This window comes from Arvicola amphibius, chromosome 12 (genome assembly GCF_903992535.2).
Source record: "Arvicola amphibius chromosome 12, mArvAmp1.2, whole genome shotgun sequence".
In the NCBI taxonomy this organism is placed as follows: Eukaryota; Metazoa; Chordata; class Mammalia; order Rodentia; family Cricetidae; genus Arvicola; species Arvicola amphibius.
Window position 1 is genome coordinate 67,063,282 of NC_052058.2, and position 25,792 is coordinate 67,089,073.

At 43.7% G+C, this 25,792-nt stretch overlaps 1 protein-coding gene across 3 annotated transcripts in view; it reads left to right on the forward strand.

Annotated features, from left to right (window-relative positions):
* Cacna1e (calcium voltage-gated channel subunit alpha1 E) overlaps positions 1-25,792 on the forward strand; it is a 306,022-nt gene that overhangs the window by 247,882 nt on the left and 32,348 nt on the right. For all 3 annotated transcript variants that reach the window (XM_038349010.1, XM_038349011.1, XM_038349012.1), the window contains 9 exons: positions 7,441-7,452; positions 9,963-10,059; positions 14,874-15,034; positions 16,000-16,137; positions 16,928-17,129; positions 18,485-18,649; positions 19,136-19,246; positions 23,876-23,959; positions 24,689-24,814. In XM_038349010.1, coding sequence (XP_038204938.1) covers positions 7,441-7,452; positions 9,963-10,059; positions 14,874-15,034; positions 16,000-16,137; positions 16,928-17,129; positions 18,485-18,649; positions 19,136-19,246; positions 23,876-23,959; positions 24,689-24,814 — 1,096 coding nt within the window. The remainder of the gene's footprint in view (positions 1-7,440; positions 7,453-9,962; positions 10,060-14,873; positions 15,035-15,999; positions 16,138-16,927; positions 17,130-18,484; positions 18,650-19,135; positions 19,247-23,875; positions 23,960-24,688; positions 24,815-25,792) is intronic.

The following is a 25,792-nucleotide window of genomic DNA, read 5'->3' on the forward strand; positions in this document are numbered from 1 at the left end:
GTGGACTCATTTGACACCAGTGTGCTCAGGGTTGGCATCTGTCTCATTCACTTCTGTGCTCTTTGAGCCATGGCAGTGGTGGTGGCAAGAAAAGCCTCCACAATCCCAGAGCTGAAAACTCTCTGTTGTCAGGGATACTTAGGGCAGGATCCATGTTTATGGGATGTATCAAGACCTATGATCTATTATTTGATTTTAGCAATACCATATTTTGAACTTTCAGTTCGTTTCTCCTTGTTCATCCTTCTCTATCATTCTCTCTGGTTGTCATCCTTCCTAGTTTGCCATGCTTGTTCCCTCTCTGGTTTCTGTGCCTATAGCATGAGCTCCCATTCTCCCCTTTGGCTTTTGCCACATTTGCTAAGGTTCTGCTAACACGTTCTGATGCTCATATGCCTATGCTTCTTATCTCTGCACTTGCCTTTTCCTTGTTGAGAACACCAGAGAAATCAGCTCTTCCATCACAAATGACAGGACTCCCAAGAGTCCCATCTGCCAGCAACCTGTGGCAGAGAGCAGAATGAAGTCACCAAGCCCATAGTCTACATGGTCAGAGGATCGGGCCAACAGGAAGCCAAATTTGGGTTTGTCTGGAGGCTTTTCAAGTATCTGTCTCCTTATTATAATTTTTATTCTGGTGACCCATGGGTTTGCCCCAGCGAAAGTCCACTACCCACATAACCTTTTCCCATCCCAGTTTCTTCCCCTCCCCCTTGAAATTGAACCATGCCCTAATGAGGCCTATGCAATTGCTCAGTCAGTTTGAGCAACTGATGGCAGTTGCCACGGCAGCATCATTATCTGGTTCCTCAGAAACCAGAAGTGACTTGCTGTCCCTTCCACCACAGTCAGCCAAAAGAACCCAGCCCAATTCTCCAAAGCAGCGCTGGTGCCAAAGGGATGGCCTCCCGCTGAATTCTCAATGCTGCAATGTCCAGAGTTGCCCTGCTGCAGAGATCTGCACGTCCCATCATCTCTGTTCCTGATAGACATATACGCTATGCCTGGAATAGCTGGGGGAAGCTCTGTTCTCTGGAGATACAGCAAACAAAGGGAGTCTTTATAATGTAATCCTGGCATTCTATTTGGGAACTTAGTTGAATTTTAAGGAAGGGGTAAGAGGGTGTTTGTGTTATTAGTGTGGTCATATCTGGGTTTAAATATATCCCATTCCAACTTTTCTATTCTTTCTAGTCCATCTTTACATTATAAGGTGTCTATGAGAACACCCCGGGCTCCATCCTTGGCTGATACCTCCTAGGGAAGTGTGTGTGTGTGTGTCTATGTGTATGTATATGAGTGTGTGTATGTTTGTGTGTCTATGTGTGTCTGTGTATGTATATGAGTGTGTATGTATATGAGTGTATATATGTGTTTATGTGTATGTATATGAGTGTGTATGTGTGAGTCTATGAATGTGTGTATGTGTATGCATGTTGTGTTTGTGCTTGTGTATATGTGTGTGTCTATGTGTATGTATATGAGTGTGTGTGTGTGTGTGTGTGTGTGTGTTGGGGGACTTTGGCAGAGACCGAGAATAGTTCTCTCTGAAGCCCTTATCATAGCACCTCATTTTCTGGGCCATGTGGAGACAGACTTTTGTCAACTATAAATACCCCAAACTCTGCCTTTTCTTCTTTGGGGTTTCAAGAAAAGCCTGGTGAGTGACTAGGTCTATGAAACCTTTTGTCCTTTATATTTCTTTCTGGAAAGGGCACATTTGTCTTCTGCCTGCTCATCATTTTCTGCTGACGGGAGACTGGAGCCAGCAAGCCTTGGGCTCCACAGTCAGTTGCTATCCTATCTTCTCTTCGGCCTCAGGTGTGGGAAGACAGAAATAGTTACAGCCTTACCATATTTGGGGGCCTGGCTGTCAGGCACATGCACCCCACTTTAGGGCTACCCCTAGACTCAGATGTGTAGTGGGGAATCAGAGGACTACAAACTAGGTTCTGTCTTGAGCCTTAAACCTGCACGGTGTTCACCCTCTCCACATCCGCTATGTCCAATGCTTAACTTGATTAGCTGAACTTACATGAAGAGATGAGCTCCTGTGTGTGTTCTCAGTAGCAAATTTGCAGCTGATGCTGCTTCGTGCTTTAAGCATTTGATAGAAAAAGCACCAATAGTTCAGCTTCTACCTTCCTTACCTTCTCCATCAGTCAGTCAGGCAGGCTCCCTAGCGACTGATGCCAGGGCTTTCCATAGCTGTTGGCTGCTGTAGCAGGGCATGAGGTGAGGTCAGGACTCCCTGGCACATCAGGGGATCTAGTCGCATTTGGCCTTTCATTATTTAGTCCTTGGCCAGAAGCAAAAACATGAGTCAGTTGGCCTCTGGATGCCAAAAGGAACCAGACTGCCCACATTAGCTTTTATTACATTCCTTTCATTGAAGTGTGTCACTTTCCTGACACTTGACACTCTGCCCTGGTGGCTAAAATGCATGCAGTCTCTTGAATGCACTGAGAATAAGCCGCAGCAACTGAGCTGGGTCTGAGTTCATTCAGCGACACCCAGAGACACAGGCAATTTGAGATTTGGAAGTGCCTCACAGAGACAGAGCATCTGTTCTTCTGGGATGGTGATTCTGGGGGATTTGTGTCTCTGAAGGGGAGGATGCACACATCATCGGGAAGGAGTGGCTATTTGGAACGGAAATGTATGTGCTCACTTACCCAGAAGGGTGTAGAAATATAGAACAAACCTTCGCCAAACCCCAGCTATCTACCCCCATTTTTCACGAATGCCTGGGTCTAAAGTAGTCCCTCACACATACAGCTCTGCCTGTGGGGGCCTCTTTCTTGACTGCCCTTATTCTGTTAGAACTAAAAAGGAGAGTTTCCCAAAGGAAACTATTACTATACTTTGTCTTGAAGGGGCAAAGAAAAAAAATGGACCTATTTCCTACTGAGCCAGATAGAGCATCTACTTCTCTTACTTTGGAAGGAAATACAGCTTTAAAATCGCATTTAGCCACCAGGTAGCCCATTAACTGTGAATTTAGAACTCTCACTGCAAAGGAATTGGAAATGTCCAGCAGTGAACAGATAGGATGTTGACCATCAAGAATCCAGCCTCTCGTGGCACTTCATCTGACTTTGTGTCTAGGTCAGGACACTAAAGGTGATCAGTGCCTGTAGATGCTTGGGAGTTTCCATTGCTTGACTCTCTCCTGCTGGCCTTTGTGGGACTCGAAGAGACAGAGTGGACGATATGGGGGAAAGTTCCCATTTGACCTGTTCTTGTCATTGTAGCACATGTGACATCACTGGCTGCTGAGGAGCTAGCCATAGGATGGTCGGTTGCAGTCGTCCTATGGATATGAACGTCCAAACCTTTCAGTTTATCCAAAGCACAAATTCAGAAGAGGGTTGATCATAAGTGGGACCTCATCCTGTGGACACAGAAATAGGCTAAATGGAATAGTCCAATCAGGAAACACAGCTCTCTCAAATTGCTAAACCAACGAGACCCATATGCAAAAAGCACCCTGTGTACAAAGTGAGGCTTCATGGCCATGGGAAGAGCCTGTCTTTTTGAGATTGGTGGGAACTCATCATAGTATCCTTCATGCTTAAAAGTAGGTTACAGAGCTCTGAGGATAGAAGATTGTGTAATGGGACCCAGGAAATATCTGCCCAGATTGTGTGACCTGCTAGACACCTGCTCAGTCTGTAGTCACAAAACACAACCTTACAGTACAAATTAGGTACTGATGCATTGGCTAAACTAAAGTCTGCAAGACCTCCCTGCAAAGATCACAGATTAAGGGTCATTGGTTATGTTTAGAACATAAGGACTGAAAAGAAATACAAACCAGGTCACCCTTCTGCAGTTTAAATAACAAAACGGCTAGCACACAGATGCTCTGCTGCCTCCTCCTACCTCTTGGTACTTGGACAAAAATACCTTCCAGTTGGAGTATAGTGACGTGTCATATGGCTGTCATAGTATGTATTAGAGGTTGGTTTAGGTCAGCCTCTAATTCATGGAGAAAAGGGTTAGGCACTGAATACTTAGCACAGAGCGGGGGCTATTTTGTTTTGTTTTGTCACGGGAACACAGATGACAGAGTAACTATGGATTTAAGGTACATAGATGACTAGGAGAGATGCTAGAGCCAGAAGAAAAAAAATCCTCAAATGGTAGCAGCTAAGGATTAAAAAGGCCAAAGTCTGAATTTCCTTTCTTCATGCTGGAAGCGGTACCTGATTCCCCCCCACAACTTCTGGAGTGACACGTATTTAATAGCTGAGAACTCAATTCCTAAGAGTTCTGGCTGGTGCAGCTCATGCGATGAGCAAATAGCAAAACCAGGTCTTGAGCAACCTCAGTGTGTGGAATTCAAGTTCATTGGTTTTTTCCAATATGTTAGACTCTCTCCTGCCATGCTGTTCCAGCTAGTTACAAGCTACTGACTTCCACTGCAGATCCTTCTGTCTCTACCTAGGGCAGAGAAAATACAGAAAGACATCCCTGTGCCTGACCATCTTGATGTTGTTGCACCTGTAATTTTTCCTTCCCAACAACAGTCTCTACATCAGTGAAGACAGATAGGTTAACAGCTGAGCTCAGGAAATACTGATTCCTTTTGTACTTTTCCATGCTGGATAAAACTCCCAGTGGTTCTCATTTGAAAGACATTATAACATCGTAGTCAGGCAGACTTGGGTCTGATTCTTTAGTTTTAGCTAACTTTACTCCGTGAGCTTCTGTTTCTTACATGTAAGTGGAAATGAGAAATGACTCCATTTGGTTCTGTGAGAATTAAATAAGGTAAACTATATTTCATGTTCAATATAGTACCAGGTACTTAAGTTGGACAATAAATGGTAGTTATTATTGCTTACCAACTAATAGTCCAGACACATTGGCAGAATAATTGAGTTCCTTCTAGCTTGGTCCCCTCTTCCTGTCTTGCAGTCTTGGAAGCCTATCTCTTCCCACAAGAAATTCCCCCCAGCCCTTTGCTATTGCCTCACCCTTACAGAAGTCATGACACTTAAAGAAGGAAGGGCTCTTCAGAACCTGCTGTCCTTGTTCTGCCCACTTTTAACAGAAGTCAGCTAGTGGAGAATGCATCCTGGGAAGAAAAGGAACCCAGAGAGCAAGATGGCAGGAAAGGCTTTGTGATTGCATGTGATAGATCTGGAGGGCAACTGGACAACTGAGCTAGGAAATTCTTCTCTTATGCTAATGAGGCAGGGAACACTGGGTTTTTGCTATTTCTCTGGTGAGCAAATCAATAGCAAATAAATGGTACAATGGGTATCCCCATTGAGTCCCAATTAAAGTGGGACCAGTGCATCCTAGCATATGAGATAATCTTGGAGTCCAGTTTAAACCCATTAGATTTCACTAACTGGATAGCTAGTGTTAAAAAAAAAAAAAACACCCATTATACATTCAGGAACAAAGATTAACAAGTTAATATTTGGATGATTTGTGAAAAGCACATGAATTGTTTGCAAAACAATGTGGCTCAGTAACCTGGAAGATCATGCCTTCTTAGATTGGAGAAGAATCCATCTCCTTTGCAATCTTGGCTTTCACAACGGATTTGCGGGGAAAAATGTTTGGGCCTTGTTTGGGCATAAATTATGATATGTTTTAGTTACCAATGGTGAAATTGTTGAATTTTTGCCCAGTTCTGCTGCTTTATTATTCAATCCTCTCACTTCAAACTGCCATTGTCAAAATGGTATTGACCCTGTGCTAGCAAGGCGTAGGGTGCAAGCATGTTCTTCTTGACATCAATTCAAAACCATGGTTTTTGCTTTGTTTTGCTTTTTTTTTCTAGTGCTACAGATTGTCCTTGGACCCTCACATGTGCTACAAATTATAACTTTTTAGTTGTTACTCTGCAATAAGCCACCTGTTTAAAAGAGTGCAGAATAATTAATAGCCAATCTTTTCCTTGAAGCCCATGTTTGATTGTTATCTTTGCTCAGGTCTTGGTAGTCAGAATGAGCCAAACAGTCCCATTAGTGTGGCCGACCTATCTTTTAATATTAGCATGTACCAATGTTCCCTAGGTGTTTTTTTTAACACATTGGGGTATATATACTGTGACTAGAAATTTCCTTTGTTCCATACTGTAATTTTATTAGGATTCTGGAGAGAAATTAATTGATGAAAATAATGTAGTTTCTTGTATTGTATCTATGTCGAAGGAGCAAGAAATGTTGGTCCTCCTTGCATGAGGTGGCTTCCCTAAATATGGTCTCTCAGAACCTGTTCAGGGGCTATGGGATGTAAAGGCCTCTGGAAGGAGGCTGCATTAGACAGATGGGTAAAGCCAGGGCACTGTGCTCCAGACCACCTGCATATCTATCCATCTGTTGCCCTGTTCTCACATCTTAGGATAGTACCAGGAAAATACAACCTAAAGAAAAACATCAGTGTTGTTGTCATGGTGAATTATCAAATCATGTGATCCCATCTCTCCAAAGCAAGTTACCACTATTACTTGCATTTGAGTGCTTGCTGGATTGAGGTCTGTCTTCCCTGCAAGAGTAGCTAATCCTCCAAGAGATCAACTAGGTCATTTGTTTCAATACCTGGAATAGTGCCTGGCAAGGATTGAGGGTGATACAGATGCTTTTTACATATGTGGAGGGATAGGAAGATGTTTGCTTCACCTGTGAGTTATACCTCAAGGCATTTTTGTGCTCTGGCCACTTAGAATTTATCGCTTTAAGGATTTCAGATTATAAGCCTCCAATTTAATTCCCAGATCACTTGACTTTGGGAGGGCAGGAAGGACATTTGTCTTACTGCTAGAACAGGGATGGTTTTTCTTCTGAGAGTTGGACAGTAAACAGTTCACAGTAGAGGCTCCTCATTGAATTGCTCAAAAAGCATCTTTTTCTCTAAGACCTTGACAAACAAAAGGTCCTCTTCCTCATCTGGTTGCCGTTTAGGGATGTTGGACTCTGAGCTTTGGAAAGACACCAAGGGTGGCCCCATTTGAACAAGGTTACATATGCCTCTTCAGGTGAAGCTATCCAATGCCACTGCCACTTGAAATGCCTTTTCTGAGAGTTTCTAGATATAAAGTCCCTGGAAGCAGAGTTTGCCTTTAGATTCCTAAGGAAGTGAAAATGAAAGCTTACACTTTAAGTGCATTAAACTCAGCCCTCTGGAAGACAGTACAGGCCCAGGTACCACTGCGTTAGACACAGGCCTGCTAGTGCTCTCAAAGGGATTTTGTCCTGTGGGTGGAGAGGGGGTGGTGGAGCATATGGTGGGCTGTCGTTTCTTTCACAAACCCTATGGATTTGGCAAGTGCCAAGATTGTGAATGGGATCCCATGGTCCTCTGCTTCCCCAGCATGGCATCACCCTAAGAGCCTCTCTCCTCCCTGAGGTTTTCTGACTTTCTTCTCTCTCTCCATCCTTCCCCCTTCCTGTTACTGCTTCCTGGCTGGATCCACCATAGGAATGCATTGGGGTAACTATGTTTGCTTGTTTTGTAAGTAGGAGGTTTGGGGGACTCGGTGGGAGGAGGGAGAAACTCTAATTAGAGGAGAAGGGACTAACTCAATGAGAAAGGAGTGGTGAGTTTATATAAATGGTATGTTTCCACTGAGAGCCAAAAGTTTAAAACTAAGCAGCTCCCACGCCTTCTTGGGAACTGACCATTCCTCTCGGTTTGCGTAGTATTTGGTCTATGTGATGTTTCTCTTAAATATTATAGGTAGATATGCTTAAAAAGCAAAAGAATTAACCCAGGCACTCAGGAGACAGAGGCAGGCGGATCTCTGTGAGTTCGAGACTAGCCTGTTATATAAGAGCTAGTTCCAGGAAAAACTCCAAAGCTACAGAGAACCCCTGTCTCAAAAAGAAAAGAAAGGAAAAACCAAAAAGAAAGGAAGGGAAAGAAATAAAGAAAAATCAAAAGGATTTATTAAATATGCTGAAGCTCTTGGATGTGAAAGTCCATATTAATATAGCATATGTGGATTACCTTTCAAAATGACATGTAGGTCGTTTGTGACGACCACAAGAGTTTAGAATTAATGCTGGTGTAAAGTCAGCCTGAAGGATTAGATTCATTGACTTCATGCCTTTTATAAAAGATAGATTATGGTTCCTGTATCTGGGGCTGGGCATAGCAGGGCAAATTGCATGCAGAATCAGGTGTTCTCCATCTGATGCTCTGGGTCGCCCTTCCAGCAACTGTTAATATAACAGTAGTTTGGGCCAGCGTGAGGAATGAACCATGCCTCATCTCACTCTTATTTCCTGGCATGTAGTTTTGTTTTGTTTTAAAAATTGTAGTTAGTTGAGTCAAATGCAAGTATCTAAGGAGATGAACAGGGAAGAAAAAAATACAAATTTGTAGAAGGAGCTGTGGGCTGCTTACCGCTGCCTGGCTCCCAGCCGCTTGGCTCCTGGCTGCTGGGCTCCCGACTGCTGGCTAGCTTTACCCCCAAATAATTACATGGAAACTGTATTCATTTAAACACTGCCTGGCCCATTAGTTTCTTCTCTTATTGGCTAATTCTCACATCTTGCTTTAACCCATATTTAGTAATCTGTGTAGCATCACAAGGTAGTGGCTTACCGAGAAAGATCCTAACCTGCATCTGTCTCGGAGAGGAGAGTCATGGCAACTGCCTCATTGCCTTCTTCCCAGCATTCTGTTCTGTCTTCCCCGCCTACCTATGTTCTGACCTATTAGGCCAAGCAGTTTTCTTTATTAATTAACCAATGAAACAACAGATAGAAAGAAGACCCACCTACATCATAAATTGATTTAGGTATTTAATTCCTAGAAATAAAAAGATAAATGCATGATCTTCCTTAAGAGAATACACTCCTAAGAGGCAGAATATGGAGGGTTATGACCCATAGAACCAGGATAAAGGTGGGTATGGCCTACAACTTGGGCCTGCTCCAGCTGAGTAGTTCCCTGAAGCCTGTGCTAGGTGCAGAGCTCCTGACATGGAAATGACAGCAGGGAAGGCCAGTCATGCATAACTGGAGTATGGGCCAAGGTCCTCGCAAGATGCCTGCACACATACTTTCTCTTCAGTGCCAGCCTAGCACAGCAAGAATGTTGGGTTCCTCACCGGTCCTTGCTATGTTCTCCCCACACTGATGAACCATGAGAAGAAACAAACCTAGACTTCTGGGCCAAGTTCCCCAATGAGACATGCTCTCAACTGTTCCCAAGTCAACAAATAGCTTGAAAACCTGCTATGGAAAAAACTGGACTAGGCCCAGTGGAGATCCATAGCAGGCCTCTGGTCATGCTATCTAGTTGACCTTGTTCCATTTTTATTTACCATTGTGATACTAGATAGCATTAAACTGACTATCAAGGACATGAAACAACTATTAATATGTGTGCATGGAAGTCCATGGGTACCTGTGTGCTCCTTTGTGTGTACACAGATGTTCCTTCTCTTTCATATTGCCACAGCCAGAGAAACTGAATGGAAATTGTAAATGCCTTAAATAGAAAACATATTTATTACATTTATGGCCATCGTATTATTCATCATATTATTCATACTGCAAAGCATCACTCTGGTACTCTCATGATTTTGTGGGTGACTAGGACCACTGACTGCCCAGTCTTGCAAGAGAGTGTCTTCCTGCATAGTATCAGCCTGTGGGGGAATATGCTGGAGTTGATGCCCCTTCTAGTGAATGAAGCTCGCTTTTGCACCATCTGAAGTTGGGAAGCCCTAAGCTGAACGGCTGGGAGCACTTGGATGTGCATACATGGGTATTCCCATATGGATGTATGCATGTGCACACTGGAGAGTGGCTGAGACTACTCTTGAAGCATGTTTGCAGACTGCTCCTGAGTGGCTCTACACCAGCCTAGTTTCTGGCCTCTGTCTACTTCTCTGTTCTCTGTTTTTACTCTGTCATTATTAATGTAGTAGCATGGCTGCCACTTCTGTTTCTCCCCTTGCCAAATGATTCCCTGGGGTCCTCTCTCTACAGAACCAACAAGGGGCGAGACATCAAGACTATCAAGTCTCTGAGGGTACTCCGGGTTCTGCGACCACTGAAAACCATCAAGCGCTTGCCCAAGCTGAAGGTAATGTTTTTAGAATTTGTCCCCATTGAATACCGTTCTTCCTTCTTCTCCCTTTAGCTACAGCTGGCTAGCCTTTGCACAATTCATTCTTAGAATAGCCCTTTCTCTCTCTTGGGAATTAAGATTCTTTACATCTGTTGAAGCCAAGATCTTCCAATGTCCCAAGAAACCTGCAGGTGAGATCTTCCTCCTTCAGCTCAGACCCCGTTAGTATAGTCCCTGGAGTGACTTGTCATTCAGGAAGAAGTCTGTCTAACTTTGTTTTGGAACATCCTGTGTCATTAAAATAGAAGCCTTCTGTCTGTGTAGTCTGTGTGCTAAGGTAGCTTGGGTAGTCTGGGCTATCATCTTAGGATTTTTACTGCTGTGAAGAGACACCACAACCACAGCAATTCTTATAAAGAAAACATTTCATTGGGGTGGCTTGCATGCAGTTTCAGAGGTTCAGTACATTATCATCCTGACTGGAAGCATAGCAGCATGCAGGTAGACGTACTGGAGCTGAGTGCTAGTCTTGCAGGCAACAGGAAGTCAACTGAAAGTCACACTGAGGGAAACCTGAACAAAGAGACCTCAAAGCCTGCTCCCACAGTGACACATTTCCTCCAACAGGGCCACACCTCCTAACAGTGCCACTCCCTTTGGGGCCATTTTTTGACCCACTCCCTGACCCCCAAAGGCTTATAGCCATATCATAATACAATAAAAATGCATTTCAGCCCAACTTCAAAAAGTTCCCATAGTCTATAACAGCCTCAAACTTGTTTCAAAGTCCAGTCTCTTCTGAGATGCATGGCAATCTCTTAACCGTAATCATTCTGTAAAAGTCAAAATCAAAAAGCAGATCATATACTTCCAACACATAATGGCATAGGATATATATTAATTATCATTCCACAATGTAGGGAAGGGAGCATGGTGAAGAAATACTGGACCAAAGCAGGACCGAGAACTGGCTGAGCAAACTCTCAAACTTTTCATCTCCATGTCTGATGTCGAAGTGATCTTCAGATCTCCAACTCTGTTCAGCTTTGCTGACTACAACATCTTTCTTTTGGACTGGTTCTACTGCTGGTTGGAAGCTCTCTTGGCAGCTATTCCATGACTCTGGCATGTCTAACATCTTGGGTTTTCCAAGGCAATCTAGGCTTCAAGTTCACAGCTTCACACAGTGACCTCTGTCCTAGGCCTCCATTCAGGGACACCCCTGACACATACCTGGCATCAGAGGTTTTCCTTAGATGTAGAGACAAATTCAATAACCTGTTTCTTTTATCCTTATCTCTAAAGTCGGAACCACATGGCCAAAGCTGCCAAATTCTGCAGTTTACTGGAGCTAGAACATGACCCCCTTGTTCAATTATGTCTTCACCAGCTTTCTGTCCTTCACTGTCTAAGCTTGACTGTCCTGAAACTTGCTCTGTAGACCAGGCTGGCCTCAAACTCAGAGATCTGCCAGTCTTTGCCTCCCCAGTGCTGGGATTAAAGGTGTGCCCCACCATAATAACCTGCTTTAAACTTTTCTTTAGTTCCTTTTCACAAGCTGAAAACAGTTTGCTGGGATCTTGCCCTGAGGTCAGCACTCCCTGCATTCCATTTCTTTACCCATTTATCTCCTTGAACTAGGAATTTAGCTCCACTTCACTCCCTGCTGATCTTTTTCTCCTCAAAATTGACATATTGTAATTTTCCCTGATCAACCTGCACCTTTTCAATAATTCTTGATTAGATTTATCACTAAAAACCACACGACAGAGTCTGTACTAAGCTGTTTTGAGATTTTTCTTTTGCCAGTGGACTTAATTCAAGTCTTCACTTTAGCTTCAGGAAGACTCTTTGGACAAAGGTAAAAGGCAGCCACTTGCTTCACCCAAATATCACAAGAACGATCTCTAGGCAACATACTAAAATTCTTCTCCTCTGAAACCTCTTGAGTGAGCTCCCAACAGTTCAAATAACTCTGAGGCACCTCTGTCTTCCATGCTCCTACTTGTGTGGCCCATTAAGCAATGCCTAAAGCATCCATTGCTTTCAATAACCCTAAGTACCAAAGTCCAAATTCCTCCAAACAAACACATGGTCCAGCCTATCACAGCAATACCTGAGTCCCTGGTATCAATTTATGTCTTAGGGTTTTTATTGCTGTGAAGAGACACCATAACCACGTCAAGTCTTATAAAGAAAACATTTAATTGGGGTGTGAGGTTCAGTCCTTTATTATCGTGACAGGGAACATGATGGCATGCAGGCAGACATGGTGCTGAAATTAAAAGTACTACATCTTGCAGGCAACAGGAAGTCAACTGATTGTCACACCGAGGGAAGCCTGAGCAAAAGAGACCTCAAAGCCCACCCCTACAGCGACACACTGCCTCCAACAAGGCCACACCTCCTAATAATACCACTCCCTTTGGAGCCATTTTCCTTTCAACCACTGTTTTCTTCAGTTATGATTTTAGAAAAGTATCATCGTACACAAATGGTTCATATTTTTGAGGTACAAATAGGTAACTTAAGGACACATAGTCTATTTATGGCAGAAGCAGAAAAGAAATGGGGAAGTGAGTTATCCTGAATAAGCTCTTCTATGGTCTGGATAAAAATTGGAATCTTATCTACACAATCCCCTCACCCTTTTGCCCAGTAGCCTTCCTGCCTCTCAGGGCTTACTTCCCATTCAAGCTTGGAATCCTAATTGAGCTCACCTCCATCCCCTTTCCTCTCCATATATTGTGGTTAATCGAGTCTGAGGCTCCATAGGAGAAAAGCCCTCCCCCTGTCCCCCCTTCCCTGAATTCCTGAGGATTATCAGCCCCAGTGCAGGTCACACAGCCAATAGAGCAACCCTCAGCACCAGCACCCAACTCCATCCTCCTGGGGTACACCAGGATGCTTCCTGGGAAACAGATTTCATTGCCCACTTGCAGCACCCCAGAACCTAGCACAGGGCTTTTCCACGAGTGGCTGGAGGCCACCCACGTCTGAACCTTTGAAAAGCTTCCTAAAATAGGCACGCTCTCCACATCAGCACAACAGAGCCAGACTGACTGGGAGAGGAGCCTGAACTCAGGCTTCTAAACCTGGTCAGCAGGTGACTCTCAAACAATAGAGTAGGACCTGGTCACCATGGAAAAGAACCTGCGTGAGTGCCAAGTCTTGCTCAAAGATTTGAGATATGTGACCCAGAACAGATTACTTATTCTTAGAATTCCTTTCACCCAGAAACTGGAGATCCATGTAACATATAATTGCAGTATAGACAAGAGAGCTGATATGAGTGGTCCCTAGCCCAGAACCCCTGGTGTGTCTAGGCTTGCCTCCCCGCCTGCCGTGGAAGGCAAAGCTATGAGCTTGTTTCTCCTGTTCGTCCCAATTCCCATCCTTTCCCAAGTTCTCCTAATTGATGATGTATGTCACCTGCCCCAACTACAACCCACACCCCTCCTGGCCCTCGTCACCTCTTTTTATCCTATGATCAGCATAGAGGGAGCAGAACAGAGTGGGGAGGGGATTAGAGGGGACGGGGTGGTGAAGGGAAAGGATAGGCCACTTCTGAAAGGCCTCAGACTAGCTGTGCCATGGTTTTGTCTCAGGCTCAGCACACACTGTGTGGAATCCCAGGGGGGCAACTCATTCTTCAAAGGAAGTGGCTCCCGGCCTCTTTCCTCCCTGGCTCTTCTCTTTCCTGGATCTGGACCTTCTACTGTGTCAACTCTTCCTGGCCACCCTCCCTCCAGCCAGCCATTGGCTTAGGCCTATCAATCACCACCCCTGTGTGTCCCATACCCAAGCTGTCTGGGGCTCCAAATGTTGTGATGAGATTAATCCGTACCTCAAGAAAGTGGCCTCAGCCTTCATTAATTCTGTTAAATTGGGGAGTGGTTCCTCTCTTTGCAGTATGAAATCCTGAGAAAGACGTAGGTGGTTCTGATGCCACAAGACTGCATGTCACTCATGTTCTCTTCGGTGTCACACTGGAATGAATCCAGCCAAACTTCACCCAGCACCGTGAGGAAGCAACTGCACAAATGCAGTACCCTGTGAGGCCAGACTCTCCAGTGAGCTAAACCAGAAAATAACCTAAACATGGTTTAAAATATGTCTGTCATGGAGGTCTCTAGAGACTGTTTTTGTATTGAAGCAGAAACTCCACTCTCTGTACACACAGCCTCACTTCCAAGACAAACAGACCTCAGTCCTTCCTGTAGGTCTGTTGACCTTCCTCGTGAATGCAGCCAGCTTTCAGCTAGAGGGCAGCGGCATGAAGTGGTAGAGTCCGATACAGTCAGAGCGAATATATGAACTTACTGGTGAAATATGGAACAAAGACAACAGCATGTGGTTGCCCTTTGATCCATTTAGAAAGAGCCAGGTGAAAATGGTCCATAATCACTGTGTAAGTAAATCTGTGAATGTCACCAACAGATTCAAGGTCAGGAATAAGCTGTTCAGCAAGTCAAATGGTCTAAGGTGATCTTCAAGATGCCATCTAACATTACATTTCCGGGTTTCACGTTAAGTGCCTACAGAAACACCACAAAACCCCTCCGTTACTTTTATCATCTTGTTTAAGCTTCAGGCTTTTTACATTTACTTGATGACTTAGAGGTGATATCTGCTTCCCAGGCTGGGTCCTTGCCACCACGACCAGCTAGGAAGATAGCTTCCAACCCCATGAGTAGCACTGCTTAGTGGCTGAGAGCTCCCGGGACAGCTTCTCAGACTGCGTGGTGGTGGCCTGGCTCTATCTCAGCTCTGGGTGTAGGAGTGTTTTGTCACAGGAATGACATGAGAGCCTTCGCTGCTGTCCACAGGCTGTGTTTGACTGTGTGGTGACCTCCCTGAAGAACGTCTTCAACATACTCATTGTCTACAAACTCTTCATGTTCATCTTTGCTGTCATTGCTGTCCAGCTGTTCAAAGGGAAGTTCTTTTATTGCACCGACAGCTCGAAGGACACAGAGAAGGAGTGCATGTAAGAGCTGCTTCATATCCCTCTCACTGTGCCAAGGGTGTCCTGGCAAGTCCCTCTCCACCTCCCACGGCAGACTAGGTCTCCATTCTCTCCAAACTCCATTCCCCTTCCCATAGAATTATAAACCAGAAAGAATAAAACAAGTAGACATTTCTTGAGCTCCTTTTCTCATATCAGATATAGGAAGAGACACTATGCCTGGACCTTTAAGTTTTAAGTCTTTCTAATGACCTACTGAGAGAAGCTTTATTTACATTTTATAAGTATAGAAGATGATAGTCAAAAATTAGGTTGTCTGTGGTTACACAGGTGCCGGAAGCAAAGACCTGTATTTTGAGATCTGCATTTTGTTTACAGCCATCTTAAGCTTACAAGTTAAGAAAAATATTTACCTCCATCCCCTCTGCAGGGCCTAGGAAAATCAACCTGGCATCTTATCTCCTAGCAGAGACCTGCAGACACTACGCTCCAGAATCAGTTAGCATTTTCCTTTGTTGGTCAACAATCACAGACCCTCAGTATCTACTTATCAGCTGGGGATGTCTCCGGACCTGAATTCCAGCAGACCTGAGTTTCCTGACACCCTTCCCTCCCCCCTGACACCCTTCCCTTTCCCCCTTTCCCCGTTTGCTATATAACAGCTTCTGAGGAACTAATAAACAGGGCGGCTTGATCAGAAATCCTGTCTTGCCGTCATTTCTCGTCTCTTATCCCGTTCATTCCTCTCCCCTAGGTTTATCAGGGACCCCCCACTCGTATCCCGCTGGCCAGGATACACAGGCAACTCATGATATCAGGATTCATCCTGTATCTGTTGGGCACCAAGTACCATTTTTATTCCATGCCAGGGCCGGCCCTTTTCCGTGGTAGTCATTGTTAGCCTAACATTCTTAGTTTGTAAGAATGGTTGACTGTTCCACACACTATACTTAAGAAGCCCTATTTCATTTCTCTTCTGCTTTCAGAGGCAACTATGTAGATCACGAGAAAAACAAGATGGAAGTAAAGGGCCGGGAATGGAAGCGTCATGAGTTCCACTACGACAACATCATCTGGGCCCTGCTGACCCTCTTCACTGTCTCCACAGGGGAAGGGTGGCCTCAGTGAGTGAGGGGGTAGGCGGGGCATATGTGTCTTGCAGGCTGCCATGGGACTGTGTGGGTGCCTTGCAAAGCTGATTCAAGATGAACACGGCTAACCCTTTGTTATTGTACCAGGCAAAGTAAGTGGTTATGAGTGGGTGAGAAAGGGAGAAAAGAGGAAAAAGAAAAACCCTTCAGACAGAGATGGAGACGGGGTAGGCAAAGTCAGGGAAGTATCTGAAACTCTGTTTTCATCAACCTTGGAGTTGGTTGGAGTTCTTTGACTTACAGAACAAATGGATTTCAACGTTTTACCCCCTCAGAAAAATCCCTGGAGGCTGTTTTATGCAGATCTGTCCTTAAGGTTGGCTCTGCATCTGAGAGCCAAAAAATGGAGGGAATCTTGAAGACCCTAGAGATGCTACATAAGACCAGACCTCTTTTTAAAGAATGCAGCTTCTTATGCTGTCCACAGTGGGAAGCTAATTTTTTTTTCAAAGACTTAGCAATTAGTAAGACACCACTAGTTGGCAGTAGAAAATCAAATGGCACTGGAAGTCTCTTGGTATTGAACATGACAACCTAAACGAAAAGAGGGTACCACTCCATTGTTTAGGAGTTGAGTGCAGATAGCAAGGGGGCTAGAAAAGGCAGTGGTACCTTTTCTTTACCAAATTTAGTGATGGCCACCTGAAATCAGTGGAGGAATGGAAAAAGTCGAAGACATATCAAGCACAACAATAGGCGGCACACCTCCTATAAAGCCAAGACTGCCACCCACCATCTGTACCCTCTCTTTTGGTCCCCCCAGGGTCCTGCAGCATTCTGTAGATGTGACAGAGGAAGACAGAGGCCCAAGCCGCAGCAACCGCATGGAGATGTCCATCTTTTATGTGGTCTACTTTGTGGTGTTCCCTTTCTTCTTCGTCAATATCTTCGTAGCTCTCATCATCATCACCTTCCAGGAGCAAGGGGATAAGATGATGGAGGAGTGTAGCCTGGAAAAGAACGAGGTAACCCAGGGGAGACTGTGGTAAGGGGCAGTAGTGGGAGTTTTAGGAAAGAATCAGGACGGCATGCTTAGAGAGAAAGATCATGTTTTCCCAACTTTACTATAGCAGTAGAGTGAGAAGAGGGAAAATGGCCAGTGGGAGGCACAGAGGCATGCAGTCGTGGATCTGGGACTCACTGGGTAAGAACACTTTTGCCACAAGTACAAGCATCCCACATACAATCCCCAGCGTCCACATAAAAAGCTGGATATGGGCCTGGGGCACTAGCTCAGTGACTATAAGTCCCTGCTACCAAGCCTGATGCCGTGAGTTCAGTCCCCAGGAGCAACATGATAGAAGCACCAGCTCCCACAAGCTGTCCTCTGACCTTTACGTGTGCATCATGATGGGCACACGTGTGTGCGTGCACACACAGTGTTTTAAAAAGCTGGGCATGCCTGCATATGCCTGTAACCCCAATAGGGAATCACATACAGGTAAATCATGAGAGCTTGCTGGATGGGGAGCTTAACCTTAATGGTGAGCTTCTGGTTTCATGAAAGGTCCTGGTTCAAGGCAACGATACAATAGGAAAAAATGGCCCATCTCCTTCTCTGACCACCTCATGTGTGTGCCCAGGCATGGTCACCTGCACATCCACATGCATTTACATCACACAGAGACAAGACACAAACTAGTATACAAAGAAAAGATAAGCATGCAGTCTCCACCCTTATGTGTGAGCGTCTAGAAGGAAAGGACGTGCACCATAGTTACAACATGAAGATGCTCGCTTGCTTACCTCCCTGACTCTCATGGAATCTGGGTTTCTAATGACCAGGAATATGTTTTCTTAATTGCTCCTCGAGCACATGCATAGGTTTGGAACATGGTAGGGTTTTATGGATGACTTCGTTGTTGGTTTAATAATGGAGCTGAGCTGGAAACAGTTATAGATTATAAGGGGAATGCATAGGCAGATATGGTTCAAACAGTTCCAATATAAAAATCCAAATGTTTAAAAATGCAAAAGTTTTTGAATGATATGCTATAGAAAGTAGAAAATTCTATACCATGAAACTTTGTTTCATACACAAGATTAATAAAATATTACATAAATTATCCTTAGGCTATGTGGATGGGGCACATATGAAATATTAATGAATTTTGTGCTTAACAGAGCATCATGTCTTCAAAATATCTCATTACATTTATGTAAACATTAAAAACTCAGAAACACATCTCTGATTTCACAAATCACTCTGGTCCCAGACATTTCAGATAAGGGAGTCCTAGGCAGTAGATAGGTCATCTTAAGAAAGTTCATGCAGGGCTTAGGGGCGCTGAGCTGATTCTAATAACTTGACTTTCTGCAGCGGGCATGCATTGACTTCGCCATTAGTGCCAAACCCCTCACCCGCTACATGCCACAGAACAGACACACCTTCCAGTACCGCGTCTGGCACTTTGTGGTTTCTCCATCCTTTGAGTACACCATCATGGCCATGATCGCCTTGAACACTGTCGTGCTGATGATGAAGGTGAGAAGTGACTGTATGTGTCACCGTGACTGTGAAATCACTCTACCTTCCTTGCCTGCCACCTTTACCTGCTCTTCCGTCATGGAGTCTCTTCGATTTTACCTAGTTCAACAGCCCAGTCCCTGGGTTTCAGGGTAGGGTTGGGTTCATCGAATGAAATGCAGAGTAACATAGAGTAGCAGTTAGGGGCTTTCAGGAACAAAAGTGTCAGAAGGGTGCACCATGTCCTTCAGAGATCATGGAATCTAAAAGAGGGCTGAAGTTAGTGGGAGCTTGATTATATTGAATGCTAAGTACAAAACACCTAGTTCTGGAAAGTGCTTCTGTCATGGCTACCTTTAGCCAGGACATGAAAGTGGCTTTCCTATTAAGGTGCCCCGAGTTGGACATAGTTGAGAGATGACTAGACGCGGCATTTATATTCCACCATATACACGTGTGTCTTAAGGCTTTGACTCTATTGTTCTTTCTTCTCTTTCTTGGCAGTACTATTCTGCTCCTTGCACCTATGAACTTGCCCTAAAGTACCTGAACATTGCCTTCACCATGGTGTTCTCCCTGGAATGTGTCCTAAAGGTCATCGCTTTTGGCTTCCTGGTATGTCTGTTTCAGCATCAGACTTCTCTTCCTTTGGGGTACATGGAGGGTACTGCTCTTCACCCTCTTGCCTACCTAATAGTGAGCTCAGTTTACTCTACAAACAGGCTGCATATACGTAGAGTAGGAGAAAAGGCAAAGAGAACCATCTCCTCATCCCCATCCTCACCTAACCAGCAGCCCTGGTCCTACTGAACTCTGTCAACAATAGAGTGGACATCTTTGAATTTTACTAGCACTATAATTGATGTATAAAGAAAGAAAACACGAATTAGATTAATAAACCTTGAGTGATTATTTACTGATTAGATATATTAATTTTATGATTTGAATGGGAAAATATCTTTCATAGCCTCAAACCAGCAAATAATAGTTTTTTCTTTTTTAAATTTAATGTTTTTTTTTACATACTAATCCCAGTTCCCCCTCCCTCCCCTCCTGTTCTTCCCACCTTCTCCTCACCCCACCCCCAATCTGTTCCTCAGAGAGGGTAAAGGCCTCCCACAGGGAATCAATAAATTGTCATATTACCAAACTGAGGTAGGACCAAGGCTGTCCCCCTCCTGTCGAGGCTGAGCAGGGTTTCTCTTCATAGGAAATGGGCTCCAAAAAGCCAGATCCAATCATTAGGGATTGCTCCTGGTCCCACTGCCAGTGGCCCCACAAATTGCCCAAACCACCTACTGTCACCTGCTTTCTGGAGACTAGATTGGTCTTTTGTAGGTTTCCTGGTTGTCTGTCAGTGAGCTCCCACTAGTTCGGGTCAGCTTTCTCTGTGGGTTTTTCCATCCTGGTCTTGACCCCAGGAGCTCTGATATAATCAAATAATCGTTTTTAACCTATTAGCCTCCTGCCCACTAAGTAGCCTGAAGAGTAACTTCTGCCAATTAAAATAAAAGTTTATTATTTACATTTACAATGTTCAATTACTGTTAGGGAGTGTGGGGGTCAGGGACATTTCTGGAACTGGATTTGTGAGGGATTGCAATGAATTTTTCTGGCATGAACTCTCTTTTTACTTCTCCTCAAGTGGTAATTATAATTGTTTGGCAAATTCTCGCGTTTGTTCTCAAGAATGTTAACAAAACCTGGCCTTTGCTTCTATGTCCTATAAACAAAGCCAGTCCCTCCCTCTCCTCCTGCTGGCTTCAGGGCCTGCTGAGAGCTCAGCAGGGTGCAGATAAGCCCACTTGACAGCTGCTTCACACTTATTTAGGGTGTGAGCTACCCTTTCAAGTTGAAGTGTATACCAGACCCGACCGCTTTCCTAGCAAGAAGGGAAAACTTTGCTGCAAATCAGAATAAGTGCTTCCTCGTAGCAGCTGTGACGGGGACTCTGGGCTGGGCTTGATAATTGTCAGTGCTGTTTGTGGAGGTTGTTTTCAGTCTCCTGGTTCTTTATACAACCATTAATTTGATTATTTGGGGTGGAGAGTTGAAAGGAACCAGTTGCAGTGGCTGAATTGTGGAATTCTTGACTCCCTTTTGAGTGTTTTGAGACTCGAGGAAATAAAAAGGTAAAAAGAAACTTCTACCAAACAAAGGTGCCTTTATAAAACAGTCTAGACCAAGTGAAAGAGAGGGGGAAAGCCAGCACCACCACAGGGAAGGCTTCTCTCTGAGTCTTGGTGTTGACATCGGCTGTGACTTAAGCCCCAATTATGTGTTTAATTATGGTGAATGCTGAATACATACTTAGAGGCTTAACTAGAGGATTCGGCCTCAAGCCCTGCCTCCTTCCCTCCCTCACCCTGTGTTTCATTCAAGGCCTGGACTCATTCACACCAGGAAAAGCACTGTTACATTGATTTGGCATCCTAATCCTTTGGAATACCCCAACATGTACTGATTGGTCAGATCTTCCCATTAACTCTGAAACAGGCATATTGCCATTGTCATTGTGGCCATTATCATTGTAAATGAGAAAACTGAAGTTCATAAAATGTGGAGTTTTTTTTAAGGTTACACAATAAAATGTAGAATTAGAAAATGGGTGGAAATAAAAAGCAAAGAAAATGGGAAATAAGCCACGTATTTGTGCTGCCCAGTAAATAAATATCCACCCAGTGCTTAACATATTCACGTTATCTATGTCACAACTGTATTAGCTAGGCTTCCTTTGTTTACCTCTTTGACAGATAAACTGCAGCTCAGAAAAGATTAACACTGTATTCAGAGTTAGTGAAAGACAGATCCAGGGGTCAGATCCTGATCTGACTCCAGAGTTCACAATAATCTGCTAGTTTATTCAGTCCGCCAGGACACATTCCAAAGCCCCAGTAGATGCCTGAAAGGGGGGGCAGCCCGATGTCTGTATACATGCTCTCATATATTGTGAGGTGATGGGGTGATTACTGAGAAACACATTTATCCTTTCCTATTGATGTGATCAAGTACTAGGACAAGAGTACCTGAAGAGAGACAAGGTTTATCCTGGCTCACAGTTCAAGGGTCCAGAAACATTGTGTACAGAAAGTTAACATGGCAGGAACTTGCAGTCATTGGTCACCTTACATCCACCACCAGGAAGCGGAGCACTTTTTCTTTCTTTATACAGTACCAGGATCCCAGCTAGGGTGGGCGTTCCCACTTAATGACACAACCAAGATAATCCCTCAAGCATGCTCAGAAGCCCATTACCCAGGTGATTCTAAATTCTGTCAAGCTAACACTAACACTGTTAGTCACAACATTGTTAGGTGATCTTGTCATTTTGTGACTATCATAGTATGTGTTTACAAGCTATCATAGCTATAATATAATAATAATAGCTATAATATAAATATATGATATAAATTTACAAACTATAATAGCTAGCTACATTACCAGGCAGTATAATAGTATGAGACCTCCATTGTATATGTGGGGTGTCCTTAGTAGAAACATCATTATGAGGTCCATGACTGAACTGTGTTTTGTCCTATTAAGTTGAAGATTTTCGCTTACTATCTTTTCTTTGGCATTCTACAGTTTTCCATTTGATGTTTTGGATTGTAAATAACTAAAATCATGGGAAATGAAGCTACAGATAAAATGGAAGAGTGCTATATTGCACAATGATAGGAAGTACCATTCTATATTGTAAGGAATTGGAACTCAAGGGTTCTAGTCCTCTGAAACCTAGATCGGTGAACTAAGAATTAGGAAATTCAGCCGGGCAGTGGTGGCACATGCCTTTAATCCCAGCACTTGGGAGGCAGAGGCAGGCGGATATCTGTGAGTTCGAGGCCAGCCTTGTCTACAAGAGCTAGTTCCAGGACAGACTCCAAAGCTGCAGAGAAACCCTGTCCCGAAAAACGAAGAGAGAGAGAGAGAGAGAGAGAGAGAGAGAGAGAGAGAGAGAGAGAGAGAGAGAGAGAGAGAGAGAGAGAGAGAGAAGGAAATTCACCTTGGGATGGGGAATAGGAATGCCTTGAAAACTGGGGACTTTAGGAACCCCACTTGACTCCCTCATAAATGGGCTAAGTGCCCTACTAGAAAGTGAATTTATTTACAAAGTTGAATGCATCTGTTTTTCTTTATTCTCTAGGGTACATGTGACTTTGGGATCAGATCTCCCTAAACCTTAGTTTTCTCATATAGAAAACAAGAATGACAACAGCTGTCTTAGAGTCTTATATTTAACGAGTACCACATATTTAACCTCTCTTTGCACAATCCTTCACCTGTGGCATATCTTCCCTCTCTGGCCAATCCCTCTATTTAGTACAATATAAACATGGGACATTTGGTACTACCTAACATTCAGACCCACAAGAGGAACAAACAAACTAAAAGAACATCAAGGGTCTGGAACAGATGCTAAAGATAAAGTGATGGTAGTTATGAGGGTAGGAAGGGGGGCCCTTTGGTAGTACTCCAAAAACTCTTATGGTACCTGATGCCCAGGGGCAAGACAATTGGTTGGTCAATTTGGAGATGTGGGTGTCCAAGTTCTGTGCTATCTGAAATCAGGTGGACACATCACACATTCTGAAGCATTTCTGGGTCTTTTGTTTCTCCCACATAGAATATTCAATCAATCTCCTATTTTCATAACTACTTCCCTGCTTTTTGTATTAAACTTAATCACACTGCCTTAAAAAGTGTAACAGAAAAGCAGTGGGGTGGGGTGGGAGATGGAGTCTACTCATCCTACTCAGTGAAGAGTTGGAGCCTGTCTGTGACTTTTAGTCCCATAGAGTCTCTTGTAGCAATACAAATAACTTAGAAGTTTAAAGTTGTATGATGCTTAAGGCTTAACAGGTGTGTACTTATCCCAAATTCCCTGAGGTATATACATTATAAATGTAAAACTTTTTATTTGTTGATCAAACTCAGTAGCATGGTTGAAAAATAAATGTTTTCCAATTAAAAAATTTTTTTCTTACGGGATTTTTAGTGACAGTTTCAAAAATATGGCCTTCAAATAGTTGTAGAACTGTTTTTAAAATGAGGATTTCCCAAATTAGTAAAGGAGAAAGAGAATTCCGGGTTAGAAACAGGAAACTGAGCCCAAAGTTAGAAGGAACGTATGCATGAATTGACAAGTTTTAATTCCAAGTGGCAGAGTTATGTAATAAAAGATGTCTTTTCTTTCTTCTTCTTTTTCCATTTTCTAATGTTCACGTGACCGAATTCACTTGGCAGAACTATTTCCGAGATACCTGGAACATCTTTGACTTCATCACAGTGATTGGCAGTATCACAGAAATTATTCTGACAGACAGCAAGGTGAATGGTTCATGGGAGCCCCATATTTAAGCTGGATCCTGGAGTAGCATTCAAAAAGGATCCTCTCCACATACGATCCATGAATAACTCACCCAGTCGAACATGGCCTCTTTGTGTTAGGAATCTACTTTCTCCTTCCTGAGCATTAGCCAAAGGATGAAAACTTTGGGGTGGTAGGTCTCAGGGAAGGCTTAGCTACATTTGCATGACTCAGCAGACATTGCATGGGGTAAGTGAAAGAGAGTTAGAGGAAAGTAGTATGCAGTGTATGGCTAAATTCTACACAAAGAACCAGAGTTGTCTTTGACCTCAGCGTTGTTAGACCTGAAATGTTTCTCTAAGTTAGCGCCTCCTAAAGACTGTGTGGAGAGCTTTGTTGTAGTTACTGAATACCAGAAGCCCTTGTGTGCTAGGGGATGACCAGCTCTGCTCTTCCAGCATCAAAGTGCAGACTTCAGTTCATTTGGCAGAGGCTAGGGAAGCCAGTTTTGCTCCCCTATGTCCTGGGGTACCCCTGTACCCATCTACCTAGGAATAGAGAGGCTGGACTGGGGGTCTTAGAGAAAGACGCCCTGGGTGCTTCTTAGCTGGAGCTGGGTTAACCACAAAAGACAGAGACTGCCATCTATTTTGTGATCTGAATAAGGAATAAATGTGAAAATACCAGTGCTTAGATCTTCCTAAATGAGCATATTGTCACTAATTACATGTTTCCTTTTGGTCCACCAGCTGGTGAACACCAGTGGCTTCAATATGAGCTTCCTGAAGCTCTTCCGAGCCGCGCGCCTCATAAAGCTTTTGCGTCAGGGCTACACCATTCGCATCTTACTGTGGACCTTTGTGCAGTCCTTTAAGGTAAGAGGCTCGCAGAGGGTGGGACACCACCAGACAACATGGCGGCAGCATCCTCACCCCAGTTCCTTCCCCTGTGAGCTCATAAACTTCAAGTTATTAAAAGCATAAATACAATAGTTCTCATATAGCATAGGCTGAACAGTGTTCAATTCATTTCTATATTACAGACTCTTATTCTAAAAACTAATATCACTTTGACTTTGTAACTTGGGCCTTTTCTCTCAGCACTGAGACAGGGATATGCTTTCTGAAATGTGTGCTATCCTTGGGTATTCTAGATTGCCCTGAACAATCCTGTCCATCCATATATTCAATCTATGTGGCCTTACAGTGACCCAAGCCAGCATAACTGCACAATCTTAAATGCCAACCTTTAGAATTATGAGACAAAACAAGCCTCTTTACTTCATACAATTTTTTTGTTTGTTTTATTGAGACAGGGTTTCTCTGTGTAACAGCCCTCGCTGCCCTGGAACTAGCTCCATAGACCAGACTGGCCTTGAACTCACAGAGATCTTCCTGCTTCTGCCTCCCAAGTGTTGGGATTGAAGGTGTGCACCACCACAGCCCAGCACTTCATACAAAATTTTTAATCAGTAAAGATATGCTAGCATGACATTGTCTTGGGTCTTATCCAGAATAGGTAATCAATGTATAAATGGGTGCATATTTTCACTCTATAATATTAATAAAAATGTAAGTATAAAAATTAGTATTTTGAAGGTAACATTACTTTTATATGTTTCTAAAGATGTACTTATTTTATTGGGGTTTTATTGGGGGTATGGCTATTCTTACAACATCTGTTTTGGGTCTAGAGCTTGCTATGTAATTCAGCTGGTTTTGAACATGTAATTCTCCAGACTGTGCATATTGAGTTCTTGGATTAAAAGAATGGGGCATCACACTAAAAACAAAACAAACACCTAGGCCGGCCTCCCATCGTCAGATGTCATCAGTGTTTGCATCTCATGGGAG